General features: G+C 38.3%; 1 protein-coding gene across 2 annotated transcripts in view; it reads left to right on the top strand.

Moving 5' to 3' along the window:
- PAAF1 (proteasomal ATPase associated factor 1) overlaps nucleotides 1–25,626 on the top strand; it is a 41,410-nt gene that overhangs the window by 8,667 nt on the left and 7,117 nt on the right. For both annotated transcript variants that reach the window (XM_027562939.1, XM_027562940.1), the window contains 7 exons: nucleotides 741–830; nucleotides 8,732–8,830; nucleotides 9,443–9,593; nucleotides 17,242–17,436; nucleotides 20,820–20,911; nucleotides 22,269–22,384; nucleotides 23,919–24,001. In XM_027562939.1, the coding sequence (XP_027418740.1) occupies nucleotides 741–830; nucleotides 8,732–8,830; nucleotides 9,443–9,593; nucleotides 17,242–17,436; nucleotides 20,820–20,911; nucleotides 22,269–22,384; nucleotides 23,919–24,001 (826 nt within the window). The remainder of the gene's footprint in view (nucleotides 1–740; nucleotides 831–8,731; nucleotides 8,831–9,442; nucleotides 9,594–17,241; nucleotides 17,437–20,819; nucleotides 20,912–22,268; nucleotides 22,385–23,918; nucleotides 24,002–25,626) is intronic.

Here is a 25,626-nt window from a genome sequence, read left to right as displayed (position 1 = left end):
GTACTCTTGCCTGGAAAATCCCATGGATGGAGGAGCCTGGTGGGCTGCAGTCCATGGGGTCGCTAAAAGTCGGACACGACTGAGCGACTTCCTTTCACTTTTCACTTTCGTGCATTGGAAAAGGAAATGGCAACCCACTCCAGTATTCTTCCCTGGAGAATCCCAGGGACGGGGGAGCCTGGTGGGCTGCCGTCTATGGAGTCACACAGAGTCGGACACGACTGAAGTGACTTAGTAGTAGTAGTAGTCGTAGTAGTACTAGTAGTCTAACATTCTTTCTGAAAGTTCTTGTAGGCGGCAAGTTTACTTTTAGATAAGTCTTTTGGGTCCTAGGCCTGGGGGCTGATGCTGTTGGTCCTGTTTTTTGCCACACTGCTGATTGAGAGTACTGGTATTGGATTTTCTTAATGGAAATTAATGTTCTCGTGTTTGTCATTTGTATCTTATTGTTGGTTTGTCTTTGGTTGAATCTTCAACACAAATACATAATGGCTCAGCAATTTCAAATTACATTGCAACTCTCTGCAGTAAAAGGACTGCTTATCTATAGGGGAGTGATAGTTTTATGGGTTGGGGAAAGAGGATTAGAGAGGGAGGGTACACTTAAAAGGTAAGAGTTTCTTTCATCCTAATGTTTTCTTTAAGAAGCTTTATAAAAAAAAATAAAAAAAATAAGAAGCTTTATTTAGTTCTATTGATGTAGCTTTACTGATGGATTTCATCTTTCCTTCTCTGTTTAGAAAAGCATTCATGTTTCATGTCCAAAGGAAAATGTATCTTCAAAGTTTCTGGCACCATATACTACTTTTTCCAGAATTCATACAAAGAGTGTAAGTATTTTGATAAAATGAGGAGAAAACATAATAACATGTAGTTTTTTATCTGCTTGTCTAGTGCTATAAACATATTAATAATTAATGTGGTTTTAATTTACTTTGTGTTATAACACAGCCAATAAAGTGTGATATGTTTGGCAAAACTGGTAGTTGGGTCCTTAGAATAAATGTACAAATCCACTCACTGATAATTTTTTTTTATTATTAAAGGGAATCCTACACTGTTGGTGGGAATGTAAGTTAGTATAGCCACTATGGAAAACAGTGTGGAGGTTCCTTAGAAAACTAAATGTGGAATTACCATATAATCCATCAGTCCCACTCCTGGGCGTATACCTGGACAAAACTATAATTCAAAGCGATGCATGCCATTACTGGTAATCTTAAAGAGAGGAATTGTGTGAAATTTTCTTTTTTTTTTTTTAAATTTTCTTATGTATGCTTTACTCTAGTGCTGCTTACCTACTTCTGGATAATGATGATAGTACTTGATGTTTGAGTAATTTGCTACTGCTCATATTTCTCTCCCTTTGCCTATAGAAAGAGGCATTTTCTCAAAATTCCAAGAACAGCATATTGAGGGATAATTTTCAGAGAGTTTTGTGATAAAGCCCTTTCTAGTACCGTAGGCTTTTTGGAAGCAGAAATGGTGGATTATATAAAAGCCTACAGCTTCTTATTGTGTGATACATTTTCAAAAATAGCTGTTTTTACCCTGTTGCGAAACAAATATATATTTAGTGATCAAAATTTAGGAAATACAAAAGAAAGTGAAAATCATTCATTTCTATGCTATGAAGATAACGTGAGCTTTTGTTATGTGGCACTTACTAATAATAATCAGTGGTTTTGCCACTTGCAACAACGTGGATGGACTTGGAGGGTATGCTAAGTGAAATACGTTAAACAGAAAAAGACAAACACTATATGATGTGGAATCTAAAAAATAAAACAAACTAGTGAATATAACAAAAAGGAAACAAACTTGCAGATTTAGAAACTAATGGATATAAATAGGGGGAGGGAAGTGAGGAGGGCCAAGGTAGGGGTAGGGGATTAAGAGGCTCAAACCATTATGTATAAAATAAATAAGCTACAAGAATATATTGTACAACACAGGGACTACAGTCAGTATTTTATAACTGTAAATAGAATATAACCTTTAAAATATTGTGAATCACTTTGTATACCTGTAACTTTCTAATATTGTCTGTTAACTATATCTCAATTTTTAAAGTAAAATTAATAATAATCATATTTGTAATAGCTAACATTTATTGATTGCCTGATATGTGCCAGCACCATACTTTCCATATCATTATTTTCCTTGATCCAATCTTTTTTCTTTAAATATTTTACCATAATAGGTTTTTATAGTATATGCTGTTTTATCAGTTACTTTTTATTTCTTAATATGTACATCATTCTGTGTTTACTTTATGTGTATTATTTTAAGAGTCACATAGTATTCCACTGTATGACTTTACTATAATTTATTTTTCTCATCTTACGTTACTGGGCATTCATTTATTTCTAATTTTCTGACTTCATAGTTTTGATGATATACTTATAGCTAACCCTTTACTCACAAAGGTAAGAAAAAATTAGAGTACATTTATAAAAGTAGAGTTGTTGAGTCACAGGGAATGTACATCATAAGGCTTTTGGTATGTTCTACCTGGCTTCCACTTAACTGATTTATTGAGTAAACTATTGCTCTGCATTTCCTTTGTAAACCAATCTGATTCATGCTCACAGCACATTTGCAGCTTGTAAGGTCTTTGAGGTTTGCATGCTGACACTACCCTCTAAGTTGAATGCTTACCAAGGGTCAGTTACAATGTCTGTTGTACTGTTTTTGAAATTATGTTAATTAAATATGTTAAGCCAGTGAAATATAAGTGTGAAAGGCAGAGTGACTATGTCTTTGGAAACTAAGTTTGATTGCTTTATAGAGACTTGATACAGAAGAGGATTTTTTTTGGCTATATCACACAGCTTGTGCAAAATCTTAGTTCTTCACCTGGGGACTGAACCTGTGCCCCCTGGAGTGGAGTCCTAATCACTAGACTGCCAGGAATTCCCAAGAAGAGTTTTTTAAACCTGCTGTTTTGGTAGTTTGGACAAAATAAATGTAGTACAGTATTAGGGAAAAGGTTTCTTTAAAAAACCCTGGATAAGTTTTTGCTCTTAGATTGCTTTGTAAGTGTGACTAAAGATTTGCTTTGCTTTCAAGAAACTAGAAGTTGTGTACCGTTTGGTTATAGTTTTTTTTGTTTTTTTTTTTTAATTTTTTTTAATTCATTTATTTATTTTTGGCTGTGCTGGGTCTTTTTTTTTTTTTTGCTTCTCAGGCTTTTCCCTAGTTGCAGCAAGCGAGGACTACTCTCTAGTTGCGATGCACAGGCTTCTCACTGAGGAGTCTTCTCTTGCTGCAGAGCATGGGCTCTAGGGTGCTAATGCTTCAGTAGTTGTGGCTCCTGGACTCCAGAGAGAGGACTCAGCAGTTGTGGTGCACTGGCTTAGTCGCTCCCAGGCATGTGGGATCTTCCCAGGTCAGGGATTGAACCTGTGTCTCCTGCATTAGCAGACAGATTCTTAACCACTGAGCTACCAGGGAAGCCCCTGGTTATAGTTTTTTACAAGAAAGTCAAGTCTTTATAGTAATTAGTGGACTCATGAAAAGATTAGTATTTGAGTTAAAATAAAATGTAGGGGTATTTTTATATCCTTTTTTATTATTTTCTACTTGTACTGGATTTTCTGATTGATTGACCTACAACTGGGCCCTATCAATTGCCTAAAGACTTTTTTTTACTGTATCGCTTTTGTGCCAGTCTGACTTGACATTCTCTGCTAATGCTGGCTATTCAAATTTTTTAAAGTTTTACCATTGAGGGATGATGTTTCATTGGTATTTGAATTTACATTTCCTTTGATTAATTATGAATTGACCACTTTTTCATATATTTATTGACCATTCTTCATGTCATTTGCCCATTTTTCTAAGTGTGAATTTTTTTCTTTATTGATAAGAACTCTTCTTATATTAAGGGTATTGATCTTTTGCCATGTATTTTGCAGATAGTTTTTTCTAGTTTATCATTCATTGTTATTTGTTTATGGTGTCTTGATATATAAAATATTTAATTTTCTAGATAATAAAACCTATCAATTTATAATGACTGCCTTTGGGATCCTGCTTAGGGTAGTCTGTGATTTTATATATATATATACACACACACACACACACACACACACACACTTTAAATTACACAGTGTAATGGGTAAGAGCAGGGACTCTAGAGTCAGGCTCATTGGATTTGATCCCCTGGATTTGAATTTCGGTTCTGCCGCTTAAACTGTGTGACCTCAGGCCAATTGTTTAACCTTCCTGTGCTGTAGATTCCTTATCTGTAAAGTGGGAGCAAAAGTATTTATCTCTTAGGGTTGATGTGAGGATTGAAATAATTAGAATTGGGCCTGGAACCTGGCAAACACAATATAAATAGTGTTTGTTAAATACAATTATAAATATGATAATTTTTGAATTTTTATATTTTATTTTTTGCATTTCAAACTTTATTTTTGTTACTTGATTTGAAGTAGGGGTCTAATTTACTTTTTTTAAATTATTTTATTGAAGTACATTTGATTTACAGTGTTTGTAACAATTCTTTTTGAAATGATTAGCATGTTACAGTACTACAAAATAATCCATCCTTTATTTCAAGGACGTGAATTGTCATCTATATCCAGTATTTATTATTACTCCATTGATCTGTCTGTTCTTTTCCTGTAACTAAGGAATAGATGTTTAACTTTAGACTCTGACTTAGGTTTGTATCCTGGCTCTACTCTGTCACCTTAGGGAAGTTACTTAACTACCTCTTAAACCTCAGGTTTCTCATCTGATTTCTTCAGTTCAGTTCAGTCGCTCAGTCGTGTCCGACTCTTTGCAACCCCATGGATCACAGCACGCCAGGCCTCCCTGTCCATCACCAACTCCTGGGTCCCATCTGGTTTCTTACTAATGCTTAAAAGATTTTTGGGTGGATTATATGAGAATAGTGTCTGTTACATGTTTGGCATATAATAGCTGTTCAGTAAATGTGAATTCTCTTTCCTCCTTTAATAAAAATTTGGAGGAAGGAGACAGCTGGTATGATCTATAATCTACTTTTCAGTGTTCTGTCACTTTGGAAGAAATGGATAGTTCAGACTTAATTACCTTTTAGGTCGAGGAACTAGGGCCTCAAAGATCTATAACTGAGATGATAACACAATGTCCCCATCCCCTCCAGGGAAAGTTTATTAACTGAGAGGGTACCAAACAGTATGTCAGAGTTTCTCAACCTTGGCAGTATTGACATTTTAAGCTAGATAATTCTTTTTCATAGGAGGCTATTCTGTGCACTGTAGGATGTTTAGCGGCATCCCTGGCCTCTACCTACAAGTGGTCGATTAGGTAGCGCCCCCAGTTGTGACAACTAAAAATGTTTATGCATCACCACATGTCCCCCCAGAAACAAATTGCTCCTTGTTGACAGCCACTGTAATATACAAATATAGAACTGAAGACCTCGAGGGGAGGAAATGGTGAACTCCTTCAGGTGTTTGGAGAACCACTTACCTTTTGTGGAATAGGTCATTTAAAAAACACACACACACACATTAATTGTTCTTCTATTTCTTATTCTCTTTCTCTTATTTGAACTCATTATTAGGTGGTTCACCCATTTACTAATCACCTACTGTATTCCAGATACTCTTCTGGGCACTGAAGCTATAGCAATGAATAGAACGGTGGCATAGAGCCCATATTCTAGGGTGTGGGACCATATAGGGTTTGTCAATGACTTGGATATGAGAGAGAGAAAATGAGGAGTTGGGATAATCCCAAAGATTTGGCCTGAGAATTGGGTAAATTCTGGTGTCATTTACTAAGTGGGGGACAAGTAGTTGCATTGGTAAGGAATAGAGGGCTTCCCTTGTAGCTCAGCTGGTAAAGACTCCCCTCAATGCAGGAGACCTGGGTTCAATCCCTGGGTTGAGAAGATCCCCTGGAGAAGGGAAAGGCTACCCACTCCAGTATTCTGGCCTGGAGAATTCCATACTGTATAGTCCATGGGGTCGCAAAGAGTCAGACATGACTGAGCAACTTTCACTTTCAGGGGAAAATAAGGGTTGTGTTTGGACAGGTTAAATTTCAGGTGTCTTTTATAAAGCCAAAGATAAGTGCCACATGAGTCAGGAAAGATGTTTGGCTATGTCACTTTAGGGATTAAATTGATTTCAGAGTGAGTAGGCAAGTGTTAAATATGTTTTGTTTCTGAGACTCTGTGAATGGGGACAGTAGTTGGTCTCCTTGATATAGGTCAGATGGCTTTACTTTCTTCTCTGTTGATGAGGTGCTTCATCCTTATTCCCAAACTGGTATTAGGTATTTGTTGAATAGTTACTATGTACATAGCCTATAATTTGAGTAAGAAAGTGGTGCTGGACATGGTTCTGACACTTATAAAGCTCATCATGTAGTTGGGAAGCCAGAACAGAGTTGAAATCGACAGTACTGCTAGTCACTGTCAGGTCAAGGATTAGGGTGCTAGTGGTGGGAGAAGAAAGATCTGAGAAATGTCTCCTAGACATGAGTGTGAAAGCAGAATCCACCAATGAGAAGCTACGGGCAGAATGGGATTATTATGAGGATCAAATGATTCAGTGTATTTGAAAATGTTTTATAAATGATGAATTGTGATATAAATGTTAATTGTTGTAATCCTTAAATTAGAACTACAGTTAACAGTCCTTTTATTGAGGAATCAAAATAAAGAAGAAAAAATCTTAGTGTTAGAGCTGACCTATATAATCCCTTTAGTTTTGCCACACCTATTCATTATGGCTTAATTGGCATAGAAATGTAAACTGGAAAGTTGAATAATTAAAGCCCAAATTCCTACTTTTTAAAAAATAATTTAGGTCATATGAGAATTGTAGTTGCTGGGAATATGCCTGGAATTATATATCTCAGTCTTACATTTCTGGAATATTTGCAACTGAATGTTTTTTAATATAAAGGGGATAATACATATGCATGTATATGAAAAAGACTTGGCATTCTAATCATGGCTTATTCATGAAGTGATTCCTAATACTGAAATTGCGTAAGTGAATCTGAGAATTTTCTGTTCAGTTCAGTTCAGTCGCTCAGTCGTGTCCGACTCCTCGTGACCCCGTGAACCGCAGCACGCCAGGCCTCCCTGTCCATCACCAACTTCTGGAGTCCACCCAAACCCATGTCCGTTGTGTCGGTGATGCCATCCAACCATCTTATCCTCTGTCGTGCCCTTTGCCTCCTGCCCTCCATCTTTCCCAGCATCAGGGTCTTTTCAAATGAGTCAGCTGTCTGCATCAGGTGGCCAAAGTATTGGAGTTTCAGCTTCAGCATCAGTCCTTCCAATGAATATTCAGGACTGGTTTCCTTTAGGATGGACTGGTTGGATCTCCTTGCAGTCCAAGGGACTCTCAAGAGTCTTCTCCAACACCACAGTTTAAAAGCATCAATTCTTCGGCGCTCAGCCTTCTTCACAGTCCAACTCTCACATCCATACATGACCACTGGAAAAACCATAGCCTTGACTAGATGGACCTTTGTTGGCAAAGTAATGTCTCTGCTTTTTAATATGCTGTCTAGGTTGGTCATAACTTTCCTTCCAAGGAGTAAGCGTCTTTTAATTTCATGGCTGCAGTCACCATCTGCAGTGATTTTGGAGCCCAGAAAAAGAAAGTCTGACACTGTTTCCACTGTTTCCCCATCTATCTGCCGTGAAGTGATGGGACCGGATGCCATGATCTTCATTTTCTGAATGTTGAGCTTTAAGCCAACTTTTTCACTCTCCTCTTTCACTTTCATCAGGAGGCTCTTCATTTTTATTTTTTTTATTTTTTTTATTTTTTATTTATTTTTTTTAGGAGGCTCTTTAGTTCTTCTTTACTTCCTGTCATAAGGGTGGTGTCATCTGCATATCTGAGGTTATTGATATTTCTCCCAGCAGTCTTGATTCCAGCTTGTGCTTCTTCCAGCCCAGCATTTCTCATGATGTACTCTGCATATAAGTTAAATAAGCAGGGTGACAATATACAGCCTTGACGTACTCCTTTTCCTATTTGGAACCAGTCTGTTGTTCCATGTCCAGTTCTAACTCTTGCTTCCTGACCTGCATACAGGTTTCTCAAGAGGCAGGTCAGGTGGTCTGGAATTCCCATCTCTTTCAGAATTTTCCACAGTTTATTGTGATCCACACAGTCAAAGACTTTGCCGTAGTCAATAAAGCAGAAATAGATGTTTTTCTGGAACTCTCTTGCTTTTTGATGATCCAGCGGATGTTGGCAATTTGAATTTTCTGTTACTTGTTCTGAAATACACAAACACAATTAAGGTTTTACAGAGGTAGTGTGAAGTAGTGAATTGGAAGCATCTTTGCTTTTCTTTGAATCCTTCTGGTGCATCTTGGAAGTCTGTCTTTTGTGTAAGTGGGTTCCTAAGAATCAGGAGAGGTATCTTTATTTTAAAGTAACATAGCAAAAGGTGGAAACTATGGAAATGATATGGGAATAAGGGACTTTACAGTTATATAAACTGCAGGAAGTTATATATGACTACAAGAATATCTTTTTGTTTTGAGAAATAAAGAGTTTTGGCTCTAGCCTTGTTGGGAGATCAGTGACTATAACTCAGCCTTCATATTAAATACATGTTCTTTGGGTTGGGAAGCACAGGCTTGAAGAAGTCTTAGAGGAGTTTGAACTGAGAGAGGTTTATAACATTTCAAGGAAAGAATAGCATTTCATTATTTGTAACACTGGTTACAACACTGGTTTTGTCTTTTGAACAGATAACATGCCTGGACATTTCCAGCGGAGGAGGCCTTGGTGTGTCATCTAGCGCTGATGGGAGCATGAAGATCTGGCAGGCTTCCAATGGAGAGCTCAGAGTAAAGGCTTTGGATACACTTTTAGGGTGGTCTGAGAAACCTTAGACTGGGCCATGGAAAGAAGAGTGGCCCATTCTGAAAATGTAGGAACACTACACTTTGATTGGTCTTTGTTCTTCCACTTGTTAATATGAGAACCAGGCTCAAGTTTCATGATTTGCCAGAACAGATTGGGGCTGAAACAGTGGGAGAGCCTGGCTAGTGAATGTCTGGATGGTCCCTTGATATGAACTGCCTTCAGTGATACATTTCTAAGACAGAGTAGCTGTTACACTGACTGTATGGCTGAGCCCCTCAACCTGTACCGAGGATTTTAAGTAAAAGAGCCCTCAAACCTCCTCAGCTCCTTATGTGTAGAAATAGAGTTATGGATAGCTGCGAGAGCTCTGGAGGTCAAATTCACAACATCTACAGCCAAAGTCCAGGAAAGGGAGCCAACAGCTCCTAGAACATTATCTGGTAGACAGATGAACTAAACAGATTCTTTGGATCTCTTTTGTCTTAAAATACAGTATATAGATGTATCATTTAAGGGACCAAGGATATGGGAGGTAAGAGGACATCGAGGGATGAACAAGAGAACTAGCATGGAATTCTCTTTTGTTTTTCCAGAGAGTATTGGAAGGACATGTGTTTGATGTGAATTGTTGCAGGTTTTTCCCATCAGGCCTTGTGGTTCTGAGTGGGGGAATGGATGCCCAGCTGAAGATATGGTCAGCTGAAGATGCTAGCTGTGTGGTGACCTTCAAAGGTCACAAAGGAGGTATGAAGAGTGATTTTTCCTAAAGCCTTCTGTAATTAGATCCCCAGAAATGAAGCACCAAAAAGACAGAATCTAGTAATCCACAAAAACAGAAATAATTTATCTAACTGGCTATTTAAGTGAAGTGGTATTTCCCCAGGGATTAAAAATTCCTTTCCTACCCAGTTTTGTTATTGCTATCTAGAACTAACTGCCTTACATAGATAGTTGTTTTCCACAATTGATAAGATTAAAAAAAGGAGTAGATGATCTCCTGTTTTCCACAGGAGATCATCTACTGTGTGCTGGGAAAAAAGAAAGAGAGGTGTGCCCACTGGTTTTCCTTAGTCCTTTGGCTGAGTTGAGATTAAAGCTGGGTTGCAAATGGCTGCCTCACCAGACATGAGTCAGACCTTGGTCCTAACCTGCTGATATCAGATTGTAGAGATACAGTGAGAACATCTTCTCTCTTTAAATGATTGGTTGGTTTGTTGGGAAAAAAGATATTTAGACATTTTATCCTTAATTAGGAATGTTAAAAAAAAAAAGTGATAAAATGCCATTTTAATTTTTATGGGTTTGGATATTTTTGAAACTGTAAAAACATCCTCAAGTAATTTCTTACCTTGATCCCTCCTTTGGGACCATAATACACGTCATCTACACCACCCATTTGAGAATTTGTTATATATCACCCTATACTTAATGGTATTTAATCCAGTGTTTTTGCCTTGTGTATCTGACTATATTATAAATAACTTGTGTGTTGATTTTTTTAAGTTTTAGTATTTTTCTTTATAATGGTTTGTCAGATTACATATAGATCGTCTAGCAAACGCATATGTTAACCTTGGCAAATAAATGAATTTTCTTCTTAGACTCAAGTACATGGGTGTGGAGAGGGGATAGAAGGGATATTTAGAGCTTTCCTCACATTTAGGCCACAGAACTGACAGGAATGAAGCATCAAAGTGGCCTGCACAGTTGGGGAGTCTAGAGGAACACTGAGGGATTCACCTCAGATCTAGCCACCTTGAAGATGTGAGGCATGGGGCAACTTTCCAGTGAAACAAGGCATGGCCTTGCATGTTGAACTTAACAGGATGTATATTCAGCATCAGTGCATGCTCAACTTCAGAATACCTTTGGGTTATTGCAGTTATGGACTGTGCCCTCCACATGAATCCTAAGTCTCCCAGTTCTCCTTAAGAATCATGCATGTCGCTCAGAGTGAACTATATAGAGTGTTCACTGATGTAAATTAAGCTTTTATTCGTATAATTGTTTCATTCTTTTAAAAGAAAAGTTTTAGGGTGGGGGCTTCTCTAGAGTATAACAACCCTGACTCTTTTTCCTTGAGAGGTTTTTTTTTTAATTCGATTGAACAGAAATAAACTTTTAGGGGAAATTGCAAAAGTTAGTCAGATCCAGGCTAATGTCTGTCAGGTCTTGAATAACTCCTCTCCAGTTAGTTCTGTTTAGGTGACTGGTTTGGGCTTGGTCATTCTTAAAAAGTGCTTCCCTCATAGCTCAGTTGGTAAAGAATCTGCCTGCAATGCAGGAGACCCAGGTTCGATTCTTGGGTTGTGAAGATCCCCTGGAGAAGGAAATGGCAACCCACTCCAGTATTCTTGCCTGGAGAATCCCATGGACAGAGGAGACTGGCAGGCTATAGTCTATGGAGTAGCAAAGAGTCGAACACAACTTAGCGACTAAACAAACCACCACCACCAGTTCTGAAAAAATATGGAGCCAAAATCAAGATTAATCTCCAGTAACTTAGCAGCATGTGTGGGTCATTGTCTTTACCCAGTTGACTTCCAGATTGCTCTGTGTGACTCCTTTTCTACAGTCTTCCTAGTTCTGAGATTATCGTGTAAAAAACAGAATAAAGAATTATTACCTGCATTTGTGATCTTTAGTAGTTTCACAACTGGTGACTAAATAAGAAAAGCAGAAGATAGTATCAAAAGTGAACATGGTCCTTTGTTGCCTAGGTAAGTTTGGCAAACAAGATATGAAAGGAAGACTTGACTGAACATCACCTGATGCTTACTGCAAAGAATCATTAGGACACTAATAGAGCAGCTTTGTATAAAGATCTGCTATAAAGGATAATCTTTTGTTAGCTTAAGTCCCTGGCTTGTTTATTGCTACTAGTATATGGAAACATGATAGTAAGGGAGGCAGTATAGTAGAGTGGTTAAGCTTAGGATTTGGAGACATACAAATTTTGGTTTAAATCTTAATTCTTCCACTTCACAGCCTGTGAAGCCTTTTAAAGTTGCTTAACTTTTCTGAGTCTTTATTTCCTCATGTGTAAAATGGGGATAGTAGTATTAAAAGAGATGGTGCAAAAAAAAAAAAAAGATGGTGCATATGAGTGATTAACATAACCCCTGGTATAAAATAAATGCACAGTGAATATTATAATTCATTAAAAATGTAACATTGCACTTTAAACTCTGCCAGGCAAGTTGAACCTTGTGATGTTGTAACATGGTTGTCAACTGTGAAAAGCAGAAATTGTTATTTTTAATAGAAAAATAGACATTTTTGATCTTAGTTGTTATGCAATTGGTCTTTTCTAATACTTTTAGATACATATTCTATATTTAATTAAAGGATTAGTGTTATTATTTAACAAGCAGAGGTAAGATTTCATGTGTTTCTAAATTTTTCTAATGAAAAAATAAACTAAAAGTAGTGTTCTGTTTGTAATATGTAATTCCTAAGTAGCTCTAAAGTGTGCTTTAATCAGTTTGAAGTTTTTTACTTGCCCAGGCCATTTAATTAAGGTTGTTGAATTTGGATATATATATATATTCATAATTTTAATTTTTTGTAGTAAGCACCATGTCTTTCATAATCTTTGAAAATACTGAGAACAAATGAAGCACCATTTCAGTTGATTGATTGAGGTTTCTTGCTTACAAATGTAGGAAAGATGCTTTTATTTCAGAAACCAAGTTACATTTTCAGCACTTGGGCCATTCTTTTCAAACTCTAATATACTTTCTTTGAAATAGTATATGCTGCCTCCAAGTAATAGAAGATACTTCAGTTCTGAGAACTGAATTGATTAAACTTGTTAGAAACCTGTATAGAAATATGAAATTTGCTCTGCTTTTTACTAATATTTATTCAGTTCAGTTCAGTTCAGTTGCTCATTCGTGTCCGACTCTTTGCAAACCCATGAATTGCAGCACACCAGGCCTCCCTGTCCATCACCAACTCCTGGAGTTTACTCATACTCATGTCCATTGAGTCAGTGATGCCATCCAGCCATCTCATCCTCTGTCGTCCCCTTCTCCTCCTGCCCCCAATCCCTCCGAGCGTCAGAGTCTTTTCCAATGAGTCAACTCTTTGCATGAGGTGGCCAAAGTATTGGAGTTTCAGCTTCAGCATCAGTCCTTCCAAAGAACACCCAGGACTGATCTCCTTTAGAATGGACTGGTTGGATCTCCTTGCAGTCCAAGGACTCTCAAGAGTCTTCTCCAGCACCAGTTCAAAAGCATCAGTTCTTCGGTGCTCAGCTTTCTTTATAGTCCAACTCTCACATCCATACATGACCACTGGAAAAACCATAGCCTTGACTAGACGGACCTTTGGTGGCAAAATAATGTCTCTGCTTTTTAATATGCTGTCTAGGTTGGTCATAACTTTCCTTCCAAGGAGTAAGCGTCTTTTAATTTCATGGCTGCAGTCACCATCTGCAGTGATTTTGGAGCCCAGAAAAATAAAGTCAACCATTGTTTCCACTGTTTCCCCATCTGTTTCCCATGAAGTGATGGGACCAGATGCCATAATCTTCATTTTCTGAATGTTGAGATTTAAGCCAACTTTTTCACTCTCCTCTTTCACTTTCATCAAGAGGCTTTTTAGTTCCTCTTCACTTTCTGCCATAAGGGTGGTGTCATCTGCATATCTGAGGTTATTGATATTTCTCCCGGCAATCTTGATTCAGGCTTGTACTTCCTCTAGCCCAGCGTTTCTCATGATGTACTCTGCATATAAGTTAAATAAGCAGGGTGACAATATACAGCCTTGACGTACTCCTTTTCCTATTTGGAACCAGTCTGTTGTTCCATGTCCAGTTCTAACTGTTGCTTCCTGACCTGCATATAGGTTTCTCAAGAGGCAGATCAGGTGGTCTGGTATTCCCATCTCTTTCAGAATTTTCCACAGTTTCTTGTGATCCACACAGTTAAAGGCTTTGGCAAAGTCAATAAAGCAGAAATAGATGTTTTTCTTGAACTCTCTTGCTTTTTCGATGATCCAGCGGATGTTGGCAATTTGATCTCTGGTTCCTCTGCCTTTTTTAAATTCAGCTTGAACACCTGAAAGTTCACGGTTCATGTATTGCTGAAGCCTGACTTGGAGAATTTTGAACATTACTAGCATGTGAGATGAGTGCAATTGTGCGGTAATTTGAGCATTCTTTGGCATTGCGTTTCTTTGGGATTGGAATGAAAACTGACCTTTTCCAGTCCTGTGGCCACTGCTGAGTTTTCCAAATTTGCTGGCGTATTGAGTGCAGCACTTTCACAGCAGCATCTTTCAGGATTTGAAATAGCTCAACTGGAATTCCATCACCTCCACTAGCTTTGTTCGTAGTGATGCTCTCTAAGGCCCCCTTGACTTCACATTCCAGGATGTCTGGCTCTAGATCAGTGATTATGCCATCATGATTATCTGGGTCGTGAAGATCTTTTTTGTACAGTTCTTCTGTGTATTCTTGCCACCTCTTCTTATTTTTTTATTTATTCAGGCATAGTTTAATCTTATTCTTATTTCCCAGACTTTGGCTAGGATGTTTATATGTCAGTCAGCTGAATCTTTTCTTGAATGCAGATTCTTTTCTTCTTGGTTTATATGTTGAAGACCATTTGGTTTGATAACTAAAGCCTTGGTAGCTCTGTTACGTCGTTAAGTATGGCTATTCCTCCTACAAAGGCATTCCTATTCCTTTTATAGCTTTTTCTTAAAGTCATTCCTCACAGATTCCTGCTCCTATAAGGCTTCTCTTTCTTTTATTCTTCCCACCTAAGAGTGAAGAGACCCGCACTAGATGCCACTATGTTGTGAGTGACATTTTATTAGAGAGGGGGTGATAGTTTTCCACTCTACTTTTCATAAAAAGGGAAGACCTCCAACCTCTTTACTGAGTATTAGTTGACATTTGTACACAGTTAAAGCATTCACAGCTCCCTAGCCACAGTAGCATCCTCCTTGGGTACATATTTTTCATAACTATGTGTTCTTTAAAATTTGTGTCACTTCCATGAAACTCAATATTTTTAGATAATGGTTTGAACTTTCCAATAAGGATGTAAATAAACTTTTGATTTCTTGGTAAGAGCTGAAGGCCCTTCCTTATGTTCTTATTGGTGATTCTTCATGATTCTTAAAAAGGTTAAAATCCTTTTCTAGCTAGAATGCCGTGTTATGGAAATAGAGTGGAAAGGTGCATTTTCTAAAGTTAAGGTACTTTACAATTACAAAATATGTTATAAATAAGAACTGTAAAATAGCAATAAGACATGTTGCCTCCTTCAATCTACTTCTGAGGGAAAGGCTACTTTTAAAAGCTTATCTGTTTGGCCCTTATCCAGTTGATATATAATTATGAGGATTGCATTTTATTTTTTCAACAACTATAACCAGCTACATAAGTTGTATTTAATTTTTATTTTAAATTGGATATATTTGGAAACTTAATCTGTGACTTAGGTCCTACCTGAGTTGTCTCTAATCATATTTGCTCAAACAGCCCCCAAATTGGCTACTTTTTCAATTTGTGGCATTTTTTATAAATGCATCTTTTTCTGGAAAAGGCTTTCAGAGTAAAATTTCCAGTAGGACTTGAGGCCTTTTGTTAACCACATGGGTCATCCATCTTTTGTGCCTTATGTTGAATTTTTATCAAGGTTTGTATATCTGAAGTCATCTCATCTTGAGAGAAATAGGAACAAGCCAAGGAGCACATGTTTACTTCAGTAACCTTTGGTCAGGTACTTACCACTCAGCCTGCAAGAGTTTATTGGGCACCTATAATAGGACAATTACCTGGGTTTTAATAAAGCAAGTACTAGCCCTGCCTGTATCACCATAGGGTCGGATTCACTTTCTACTCTGCAGTCCTGTGTTACCACACGTGTCCCTGAATTGTAGCTCTTTATGTCCCTGACTGTCTCTACCTTTTTATGCTATGTGCTTCTGAGGCCAGGGATCATAGCAAATAGATAACAGGTAACAAGGGCTTTGAAAATTATAAAATCTGTGGACATTTTGGATCTTATAACACTCTGGATCTTGTTTGATCTTTTTTAGCAGGCAGTCCCCTGTCGCGGTACGATGCAAGGGCCCAGGAGGTGTATATACTCAGCTTCCTGCTGGGTTCCTCTAATAACCCTGCTCTGGCAAAAGTGGAGCATTGGCTCACACTGTCTCTTTGCAAACAGGTGAGGTAGAAGCTCAGCTTCCCTTTGACTGTGCTGATGCCTTCCTGGTGAAAGTAGGGTACCAACTTGCATCACCTCAACTTTACAACACTTCCTTGCCTCCCCTTGGGCCTGTAAGATCTGTTCCCTGCGGACTGACACCAAGGGAGGGGTTGGGGATAATGGAGTGTTACTTCCTGCTCCCTCAGGAAAGATTACCTCTTTCCCCCATTGGTGAGAGTAGAGGCTCAGTTCCCCACTGACAGTACCCTGTTGGACCTGCTCAGCATCGCTGGGTGGGGAAAATTGGAGTTCTGTCTCCTGCTTCTTTGCGGGGGTGGGATAGAAGATCACTCCCTATTCAGCCCCAGTGAAACTCTAAGCAGGGGAGGTAGCAGTTTTTCTTTTGCTGTTTGAAGAAGATGGATATTGCCAAAATGTTTTCTATTCTGTTAGGCCACCTTTTTCTCAGTCTTCTGCCTAGAAGCAACAGACTTTCCTTGGAGTTGTTTGTTTTTTGCTATTATTTTTAATTTGTCCCTTAAAAAAAAAATCAGTTCTATGTTAGAGGCTTCAGCAGTGTCCTGTCTAGGATATATGGGAGGCAGTAAGGAAATGCAGGGAAACTCAATTTCCTGTTGTTCTTCAAGTCCTTGGGTTCCTAGGTGAACTGCCTTCTTACATCTTTGAACTGAGCTTGCTTGTTGTCTTATGTCCAGGTTTTTTCAGTTTTAAGGGAAGGACCTGGGAGGAATGGACTTATTTGATCTTGGCCAGATGAGAAGTCATATCCTTTTTTTTTGAAGAGGAGACTAACCCTTTCAGTTACTTCTCAATGGAAGCAGCAGGAGCTTTTAAGACAGTAATTTTCATACTGAACTGCCTAAAATGACTTTAAGTTTTGTTTTTAAAAAACATGTTTTAAAGCCAAAAACAAAAAAAAAAACCTGGAAAACCATGGTTCTAGAACATGCCACTAAAGATTAAATCCAAAGCTCCTTTTTCCATGTCTGTTCCTCATAGCTGGTCTTTGAACTGTTGGGAAACAGGGACTCTGTTCTATCTATTTCTGTTTTTCTGGCACTTGAAAGTACCCAGCATGAAGTACATATCCAGTACTCATTTGTAAAGAAATAGTCATTTATGCAGATCCATGCATGTACTCTGCCCTTTAGTTCCTTTACTATCTACTCCTTCTTACGGTCATTTCTTTTTTCTCTCTCCAGGTATCCTGGATACAGCCATTGTTGATCGGGGGAAAAATGTGGTATCTGGTTCTCGCGATGGGACAGCACGACTTTGGGATTGTGGGCGTTCAGCCTGCCTGGGAGTCATTGCAGACTGTGGTTCTTCCATCAATGGAGTGGCTGTGGGTGCTGCTGACAACTCGATAAACCTCGGCTCCCCTGAGCAGATGCCCAGTGAGTTGAGGACAGTATATGAATTTGTTTCTTTAGGTTCCTTCAGTGTTTGCCTTAGTTTCTCCTTTTCTTCCTCCTCCTCTCCTGCTCTGTAGGTATTTCTGTTTTCATCATAAGACTAATATTTATTGCATATCTACTACGTTTGTGTTGCTTTGAATTTACAAAGGAAATATATGTCATAGTTACTACATTTGAGTAAGTACAGTTTAATTTAGCAGTTGAGGCTAATGCCTGTAAAACAGAGATCAGTGCAGTTTTAGCTAAAATAATGATTCACTGAATGCAAATATAATAGGTTTTTTGTTTTTCTTTTTTTAAGAAGAGAGTGTTTTAGGTTAGTATAGATGAGAAAGGAGTCACAAAAGAAGTTGACTTGAACCTTGCAGGATGGATTCAAGTTGAACTGGGAAAGATGGGAGAATGAGACCTAGGGCAGGGGTAGAGGTAGTCAGTTCACATTAAAAAACAGTATGAAGGTAAAATTATCCATTGGGTAAAGTTATGCTTGGCTGAGCCAGAAGTTGATGTAAGCTTCATAGGGGGAAATAGGTGAGTAGAATGATAGTTCTGGTGAGTCAGAATGATAAAGATCCTAATAAAGCAACTTGTGTTCTTTTCTTATTTTCCTGTGATTATAACATATTTGCTTCTCTGATGGAAACAGGACTGTTTTTCTCCCAGTATCTCTGCCTCTAGAGCAGTTAGGTCCACATAAAATTGAGCAGAAAGTACAGAGTTCTAGTATACTCTCTGCCCCAACAAACGCACACCCTTCCTTATTATTGGCATCCCCCCCAGAGTGGTAAATTTGTTACGTTGATAGACCTATACTGATACATCATTAACACTCAAAGTTCAAGGTTGACATTGGGATTCATTCTTGATGTTGTATATTCTGTGGGTTTGGACAAATGTACAGTGTCATGTATCTGTCATCATAGTATCATGCAGAAATTTCACTATCTGAAAAATTGTCTTTGCTCCACCAATTTGTTCCTTTCTCTCCTATAACCCTTGGCAACCACTGATATTTTTATTGTCTTCATAGTGTTGCCTTTTCCAGAATTTTGAAATCGTAAACTATGTAGCCTTTTCAGATTGGCTTCTTTCACTTAGTAATATGCATTTAAGTTTCCTCTGGGTCTTTTTGTGCCTTGATAGCTCATTTCTTTTAAGCATTGAACAGTATTCCATTGTCTGAATGTACCTCAGTTCATTCATTCATCTACTGAAGGACATCTTAGTTGTTTCCAAGTTTGGACAATTATGAGTAAAACTGCTCTAAGTAGTCCTCAGTATGTTTGGGTTAATTTTGCCCATCATTATAGACAGTATTCTCTCTCTCTTAAACTTCTCATATAGATGCACTATGGTCCAAGAACTAAAACTGTTATGACTACCAGCCTGGCCCCTCTTTGGGAATTAATGGATTGTGAAAGGAAATCCAAGAGACAGGAACTGAGTAGCCACGGAATGTGCGTGTGCTAAGTCGCTTCAGTCATGTCCAACTCTTTGCCACCCTGTGGACTGTAGCCCACCAGGCTCCTCTGGCCAAGGGATTCTCCAGGCAAGAATACTGGAATGGGTTGCCATTTCCTTCTCCAGGGGAGATTCCTGACCCAGGGATTGAACCTGTGTCTCTGTGTCTCGTGCATTGGCAGGCAGGTTCTTTACCACTAGTGCCACAGTGGATTAATAGGAAAAGTCTGTTCCCCAAAGTGTGAGCATGTGCAGCTAGTGGTAAACAAGATCATTTCAGGCAGTACTCATTTTTAAGTTATATATTAATACACACACATCTTACTTCAAACCTAGGATTTCACAGATATTACTTAAAATAAGGTTGAGTTTTTTAAAATCAGTTGGTTAAAAGTAATTTAAATGAAGGTATTCTTGTTTTGTCTATTTCCTCACTTCCTACTTATTCTTCAGCCTGTCCTAGGTGGGTTTGTGCCCCAGCTACTTAACTGGCAGCAGCTCTTGTCAAGGTTACCGGCGACTCCATATTGTGTAATCCAGTGTTACTTCTCTGTGGTTATCTTTCCAAATTCTCAGTAGGTTGCAGCATAGTACACTCTTCTTTTCAGGACACTGTTCTTTCTTGGCTTCTGTAATACCACATGACACTGCTTTTCTTTATAGCTCATTGGCTACTGCTTCTTAGTTTCCTTTTGTATGTTTCCTTTAACCTTTAAATATTGGAGGGCCCTCAGCCCTGCAATTACTCTCTTAGGTGATCTTATCATTTCCATGACTTTCAATATTGTATTTAAGCTGGTGATTTCCAAAAATATATCTAAAGCATAGATCTTTTACTTGCATTTTAGACTCTATTTAAATGTCTAATAGACAGCTTGAACTTATTGTATGGAGCATTTGATTCTTTCCAACCCCAAATCTGTTTTTTCCCATCTCAGTTAATGACACCACCATCTCCTTGCTTAAGCCCAAAGCCTAAGATTCATTGAAGATCCACCGCCACCTTTCCTCTTGTCCCACATCAGCAAAGTCTGTCATCTCTACCTTCAGAATGTTTCTTATTTTTCCACTTCATCCTCTCCCTCCAGGTCTCTCTTCTTCCTGCCAGCATCCTGATTCAGTCTGCCGGTACCTGTTGCCTGCTCTGTTTTGTAATCCATACTCATAGGAATCATCATGCTCATTTAGAAAGCATAAGTCCAGGGCTTCCCTGGTGGCTCACCTGGTGGTGAAGAATCTACCTGCCAATGCAGGAGACATAGGTTTGATCCCTGGTCCGGGAAGATCCCACATGCCATGGAACAACTAAGCCCATGCACACCTGTTGAGCCTGTGCTCCACAGCAAGACAAGCCACCACCGTGAGAAGCCCGCATACCACAACTAGATGATGGCCCTGCTTGCCAAAACTAGAGAAAAAGCCCATGCAGCAACAAAGACGCAGCACAGCCAAAAATAAGTGAAATTACTTAAAAATGTAAATTGAGCTATATCACTCTTCTGTGTCCCTCCTCTCCTCCAGCAGCCTCCTTTTATATTGTTACATATGTTTGGCCCTACTTTGTTTAGCATTGTACTCTGTACATTGTTCCAAGTATGGTATCTTTCCATATTACAAAGGACTTGATAATCATAATATTTTAAAATTGGGTTTATTGAGGTATATTTTACATATAGTAAAAGTCCTTTTTTTAAATCACACAGTTCTGTGAGTTTTGACAAATATGTACAGTCATATAAACAATACCATGTCAAGATATAGAACATAATAAATGTTTTTTGAAACTATTAAGTGAGTGACTAGCGGAGTAATTCAGTAAAGAGCTGTCAATAGCTATGCTTTCTGAGTACTGCCAGCTGATCATCCTAGCCCATTATTGACATAGCTCATCTGTCATGCAGGTGAACGAGAGGTTGGAACAGAGTCGAAAATGCTGCTGTTGGCCCGAGAAGATAAGAAACTTCAGTGCTTGGGACTGCAGAGCAGGCAGCCGGCAAGTGGTTCCTTTAAGACCTTTGAACACTGGGGCAACCTGGGTCACACTGATTCTTGGAAAGCTGTTTTGAAAACATTTCTAATTTCTCTGTATGTTCACCTTTTGCGGAAGCTGCATGTGTGAAAGGCAGTACAGAATAGTAATTAAGAACATGTGGTATGGGATAAGGGCAACATTTAAATCCTAGCTCTTCCTAATGGCTCTGACATTGGACTCATTACTTAACCTCTCTGAGCCTGTTTCCTCATCACTAAACTTGTCATAGTAGGACTTATATGTGGGGTTATGTGATAATATTAAATGACCTACTGCTTTGTGAGCTTTATTAAGTCACTTTCCCACTGGCCCTTAGTGTGCTACATGTAAAATGATGAGGTTCTATAGATTTTCTTCCTCCTCTAAGGTAATGTGGAGATTTTTTGAGTAAAGATCTTATGCATTCAGGGCTCTCAATTAGTGACCAGAATGTCTCTTATAGAAGAATGGGGTTTTCTTCCCTCATTTCCTGGGATTCTGCCAAGCAGGCTATGCTCTTAATTAAACTTGGAGTTCCTTGAGATTAGATTGATTAAATTTCTTCCCAGTTGCTGTCATCATCACCCAGACAACATTAATGGTTTGGTTTGGCCACAGATTTTGTATTTTCATTTCATCTCATTACTTCATTGTGCTGGTGATGTTTCCATTTTCAAAGTTTATTCTGGGAGCATCACTATTTTTGATCATACTGCCTTTGCACTCTGAATTTCCATGCTGGCTTTTACTTCCAAAGGAAAGTCAGAGGGTTTTGTTTGTTTTGTTTGTTTCTTTTTTTTTTTTTTAGAACATTCAAACTTTACTCTTTGAACTAATAGTAAGAAATAAAAATCTAATAGTTTTTTATTTTCTTAAGTACATGGGTAAATTGTGATTTCTTAAATTGCCAGATTAAGTGTGTTTCTTTACCTTCAAAAGATTGTCACCAGTGTCTTGAAGCAAAACTTAAATGTGTGAATTGCAAGTGTTTAGCAAATGGAAGGTTGTGCTGAAAACAAGGAAAAGAATGATTTTTGGTGTTGAGGATCCCATGAGTCAATGTGTTGAGGGGAAATAGTGTGAAAACTCGTGCCTTAAATTATGATATTATGATATTATATAACCTGCTTAAGTCCTCAGACAGCCTCAGGTTCCTGCAATCCTGGGAGTGCTTCCCCCTCAGTTGTTGATGAATACTTAGTTTAGATTAGGAGTTCTTAAAAGGAGAAGAAAGAAATTCTATACTAAAAATAGTGAAATTCTTCTTTTCTTGGTGCCTGTTTATTCCTGGAAACAAATGAATCTTTAAACAGCATCTTTGTCTCCTACTTGTTCGCAGCTGTTCCTCTTTATTGGCTCAGATGCCTTCAACTGCTGTACTTTTCTCTCTGGCTTCTTGCTATTGGCTGGGACACAGGATGGAAACATTTATCAGCTGGATGTAAGGAATCCAAGGTGAGTCACCATTCATTTGCATGATGCAGGTCTTCTGCAGAGTGGAAATTTTTATTGGCTTTCACAGTGATTTAATCTGGCATATAGATGGCTGTTGAATCAAGGGTATATTTTTCCATTTATAAAGGCTTTCCAGTGTGAATTGTCTGATTGTTCTTATTATTCCTGGAATCACATTGAAAGGTAATTTGATTCATACTGTCATGATTGCTTTATAAATTAAGCTTAAATAATGAACTAACATCTCACAATAATTGTATAAAACCTTTAATTTTAAGGACCTTAGTAATTTTCTTCCTGGTATTGCATCTGGGTTGGGCTGAGATTGATCATTTATAGTTCAAGTAAGCCAGCTCTGATTCTTTGTTTGGCTGTGATCATAACCTATCTTATATAGGCTTTATCCTGGTCGTACAGATACTCAAAAATAATCCATAACCTGTTTGTCCCAGGACTTAACATTTTCTACTGTCACTTTCTGCTTCCTTCCTTTGTTCAACTGATGCTTATTGAATGGCTCCTGTAGGCATTAGGCTTTGTTCAGGGCACCAAACAACAGAAATGAAAGATAAAGACTCCGCCTTTGAGGCATTTGGAGTCTAATAATAAAGATGGGCAAGTAAAAGACTGTTAGGACACAGTGTGATCAGTGATCTCAAGAATTTGAGGAAGCACCGAGAAGGAGAGAAAAGAAAGTGAGACTTATCTGAGGAAATGCAGCTTTAATCGATCTTGTCTAGCAGAAAGTTACCAAGTAAAGAAAAGAAGGACCTGCCTTAGGTAGAATAGCATATAGAGAAGCATGAAGGCATGTGAAAATATGGCACTGTGAGGCATCTCTGAGTAGTTTGACAGGACAAGTGTATACCCTGCCAGTGGAGTAGTGATGAGAAGTGATGCCAGACAGGAAAACTGTAATTTGCTTAGAAAGGACTTATATACCATCCCAAGGAGTTTGGACTTTATTCCAAGAGCAGTGAAAAAATTTCAGTTAAAGAGTGACTAGTGTATACCTTTTCTTCTATAATTTAAGTTACTTTATTTTTGTACTTGTTTTTGCTTCCATAGAGATAGGGAATCTGATCACTGTTATAAAATCTCATAATTATAAAAATTATAAAATCATCAATTATAAAAATTGATTCTCATCTTTCTGATTTTACAGAGTTCTAACAATTTTAATATATCACAGCTGACTTAATTCTGTCTATAAAGAGATTAACATATTGTTAACATTGTTATCTTAAACCCTTGTCAGACTTCCCCTAAACACTGGAAATATCAGTGGTTATTTAGTTTATTCAGCTCATTAAGATATTTAGAGACATGTTTAGATTCCCTCCAAGGTGGTTTTGAATGGACTACTTTGATCTACCATCTAAGGATCTTGCCAGGAAATAAACCATATGAATGTTTAATCTCTGTCCACATTTGTCCAGTGTGCTGTTATGCAGTTAGTACTGTAGGTTGAATATAGTCAAGTATTGCTTTTTAAGGGAAAGAGTAAAATCGCTCCATTTATTCTGTATCCTAGGACTCCAGTACAAGTCATCCACAGATCAGGAGCACCAGTTATGTCTCTGCTGAGTTTCAGAGATGGATTCATTGCTAGCCAAGGTGGGTCCAGGGGCCAATTGAGGGAGGTGGTTCTGTATCATTCAGTGAAACATAGGTTTAATTCCTGGTCTGTGGCAGGGCTAGGGGCATCATCCTCCATGATTCTTTGGCATATTGTGCTTTTTCACATAACGTTTAACACCCTAATTGTAATTATCTGTGCCCCTTCCAGTCTAAGCTCTTTGAGTGGCTGTGCCTTATCATGTTACCCCCAGCATTTTAGTTCAGTGTCCACCATATAACTGGTGCTCTATAAACATTGTCAGAATAAATATACTGGCTCTTATTACAAATTATTGAGAATTCAGTTAACAAATCAGTTACAGTTTTTGCTCTAAAGGAGCTCATAGTTAGTAAGGTGGACAGACATGTGCTTGAATAGAATACAGTTTGATAAGTACTGTAGCAGAATACTGTATGGGAATATGGGGAACAGATAACTTGAGTGGTAGGAGTACTACAGGCATGTCTGTGGACTTGTTTGCTTGCTTTAGTCGCTAACTTGTGTCTGACTCTTTGCAACTCCATGTACTGTAGCCCGCCAGGCTCCTCTGTCCATGGGATTTCCCAGGAAGAATACTGGAATGAGTTGCCATTTCTTCCCCAGGGGATCTTCCTCACCCAGGGATTGAACCACATCTCCTACATTGGCAAGCAGGTTCTTTACCACTGAACGACCTTCACTGAGCTCCTTCATGGACTAAGGGACATGTAATCCAGTGATTATTTTACCAACTGGAGATGTAAAAATGCACATTGATGGCCAAAGCTGTAGTGTGTTCAAAGTCATAGATGAGTGAAAGGGGGCAGAAAGAAGGGATCTGTCCTTTACTAGGTGCCTACCTACCATGCAGTAGGTACTGTGTTTGATGCTTTACAAAGACAGTCTGGGTAAAGTGAGTGAGTACCTTGGTGTAAGCAGTACAGAATATTTGGAATGGAGTTTGGGAGTGGGGTTGGGAGAAATGCATGGAAGAAGGTGTCCATTAAGGGACACTGAATCCTCATAGGAATGATTTAGGTGAGGAGGACTGGCCTATAGGCCTGGAGGGACCATCTTACCTTAATACTTCAGTGTATCAATTAGGATGTTTTTGGCTGTTAGTAGCAGAAGACTCAACTGAAAATGGCTTCAATAATTCAGAAAATGTAGTACTTCATTTACAAGACATCCAGATTTATGGTGGCTCCAGATTATATTAATTTAGTGATTTGAAAACAAATTCAGTGGAGAAACTAAGAAAAATTGACAGCTAACTCAGTGTGGTATCCTGGATTGTATCCAGGATGTTTAAAGACTGGTAAAATCCAAAAAAGTATTGAGTTAAATAAAGCTTTAAGAAGAAGAGAAGAAATAAAATCAAGAATGCAGCTTTTCTCTGTTTTTTGGCACTCTCCTCCTTAGCACACTGGCTTTTGTCCTCAGGCTTATTCCCTCAAGGTTACAGTGCAGGATAGCTGCAGCAAATCTTATCTTCACAAAACATGCATATTGTTATCCTTTTTAAGAATGAGAAACATTTCCTCAGGAGCAACCCGGCAGATTTACTAATCTCCTACGTCCTTGATCAGAATTATGTAATATATGCTGTGCCCAGAAGACCTAAATAGACACTTCTCCAAAG

The sequence above is a fragment of the Bos indicus x Bos taurus genome, chromosome 15 (genome assembly GCF_003369695.1).
Source record: "Bos indicus x Bos taurus breed Angus x Brahman F1 hybrid chromosome 15, Bos_hybrid_MaternalHap_v2.0, whole genome shotgun sequence".
Taxonomy (NCBI): domain Eukaryota; kingdom Metazoa; phylum Chordata; class Mammalia; order Artiodactyla; family Bovidae; genus Bos; species Bos indicus x Bos taurus.
This window is presented reverse-complemented; position numbering and strand designations above follow the sequence as displayed.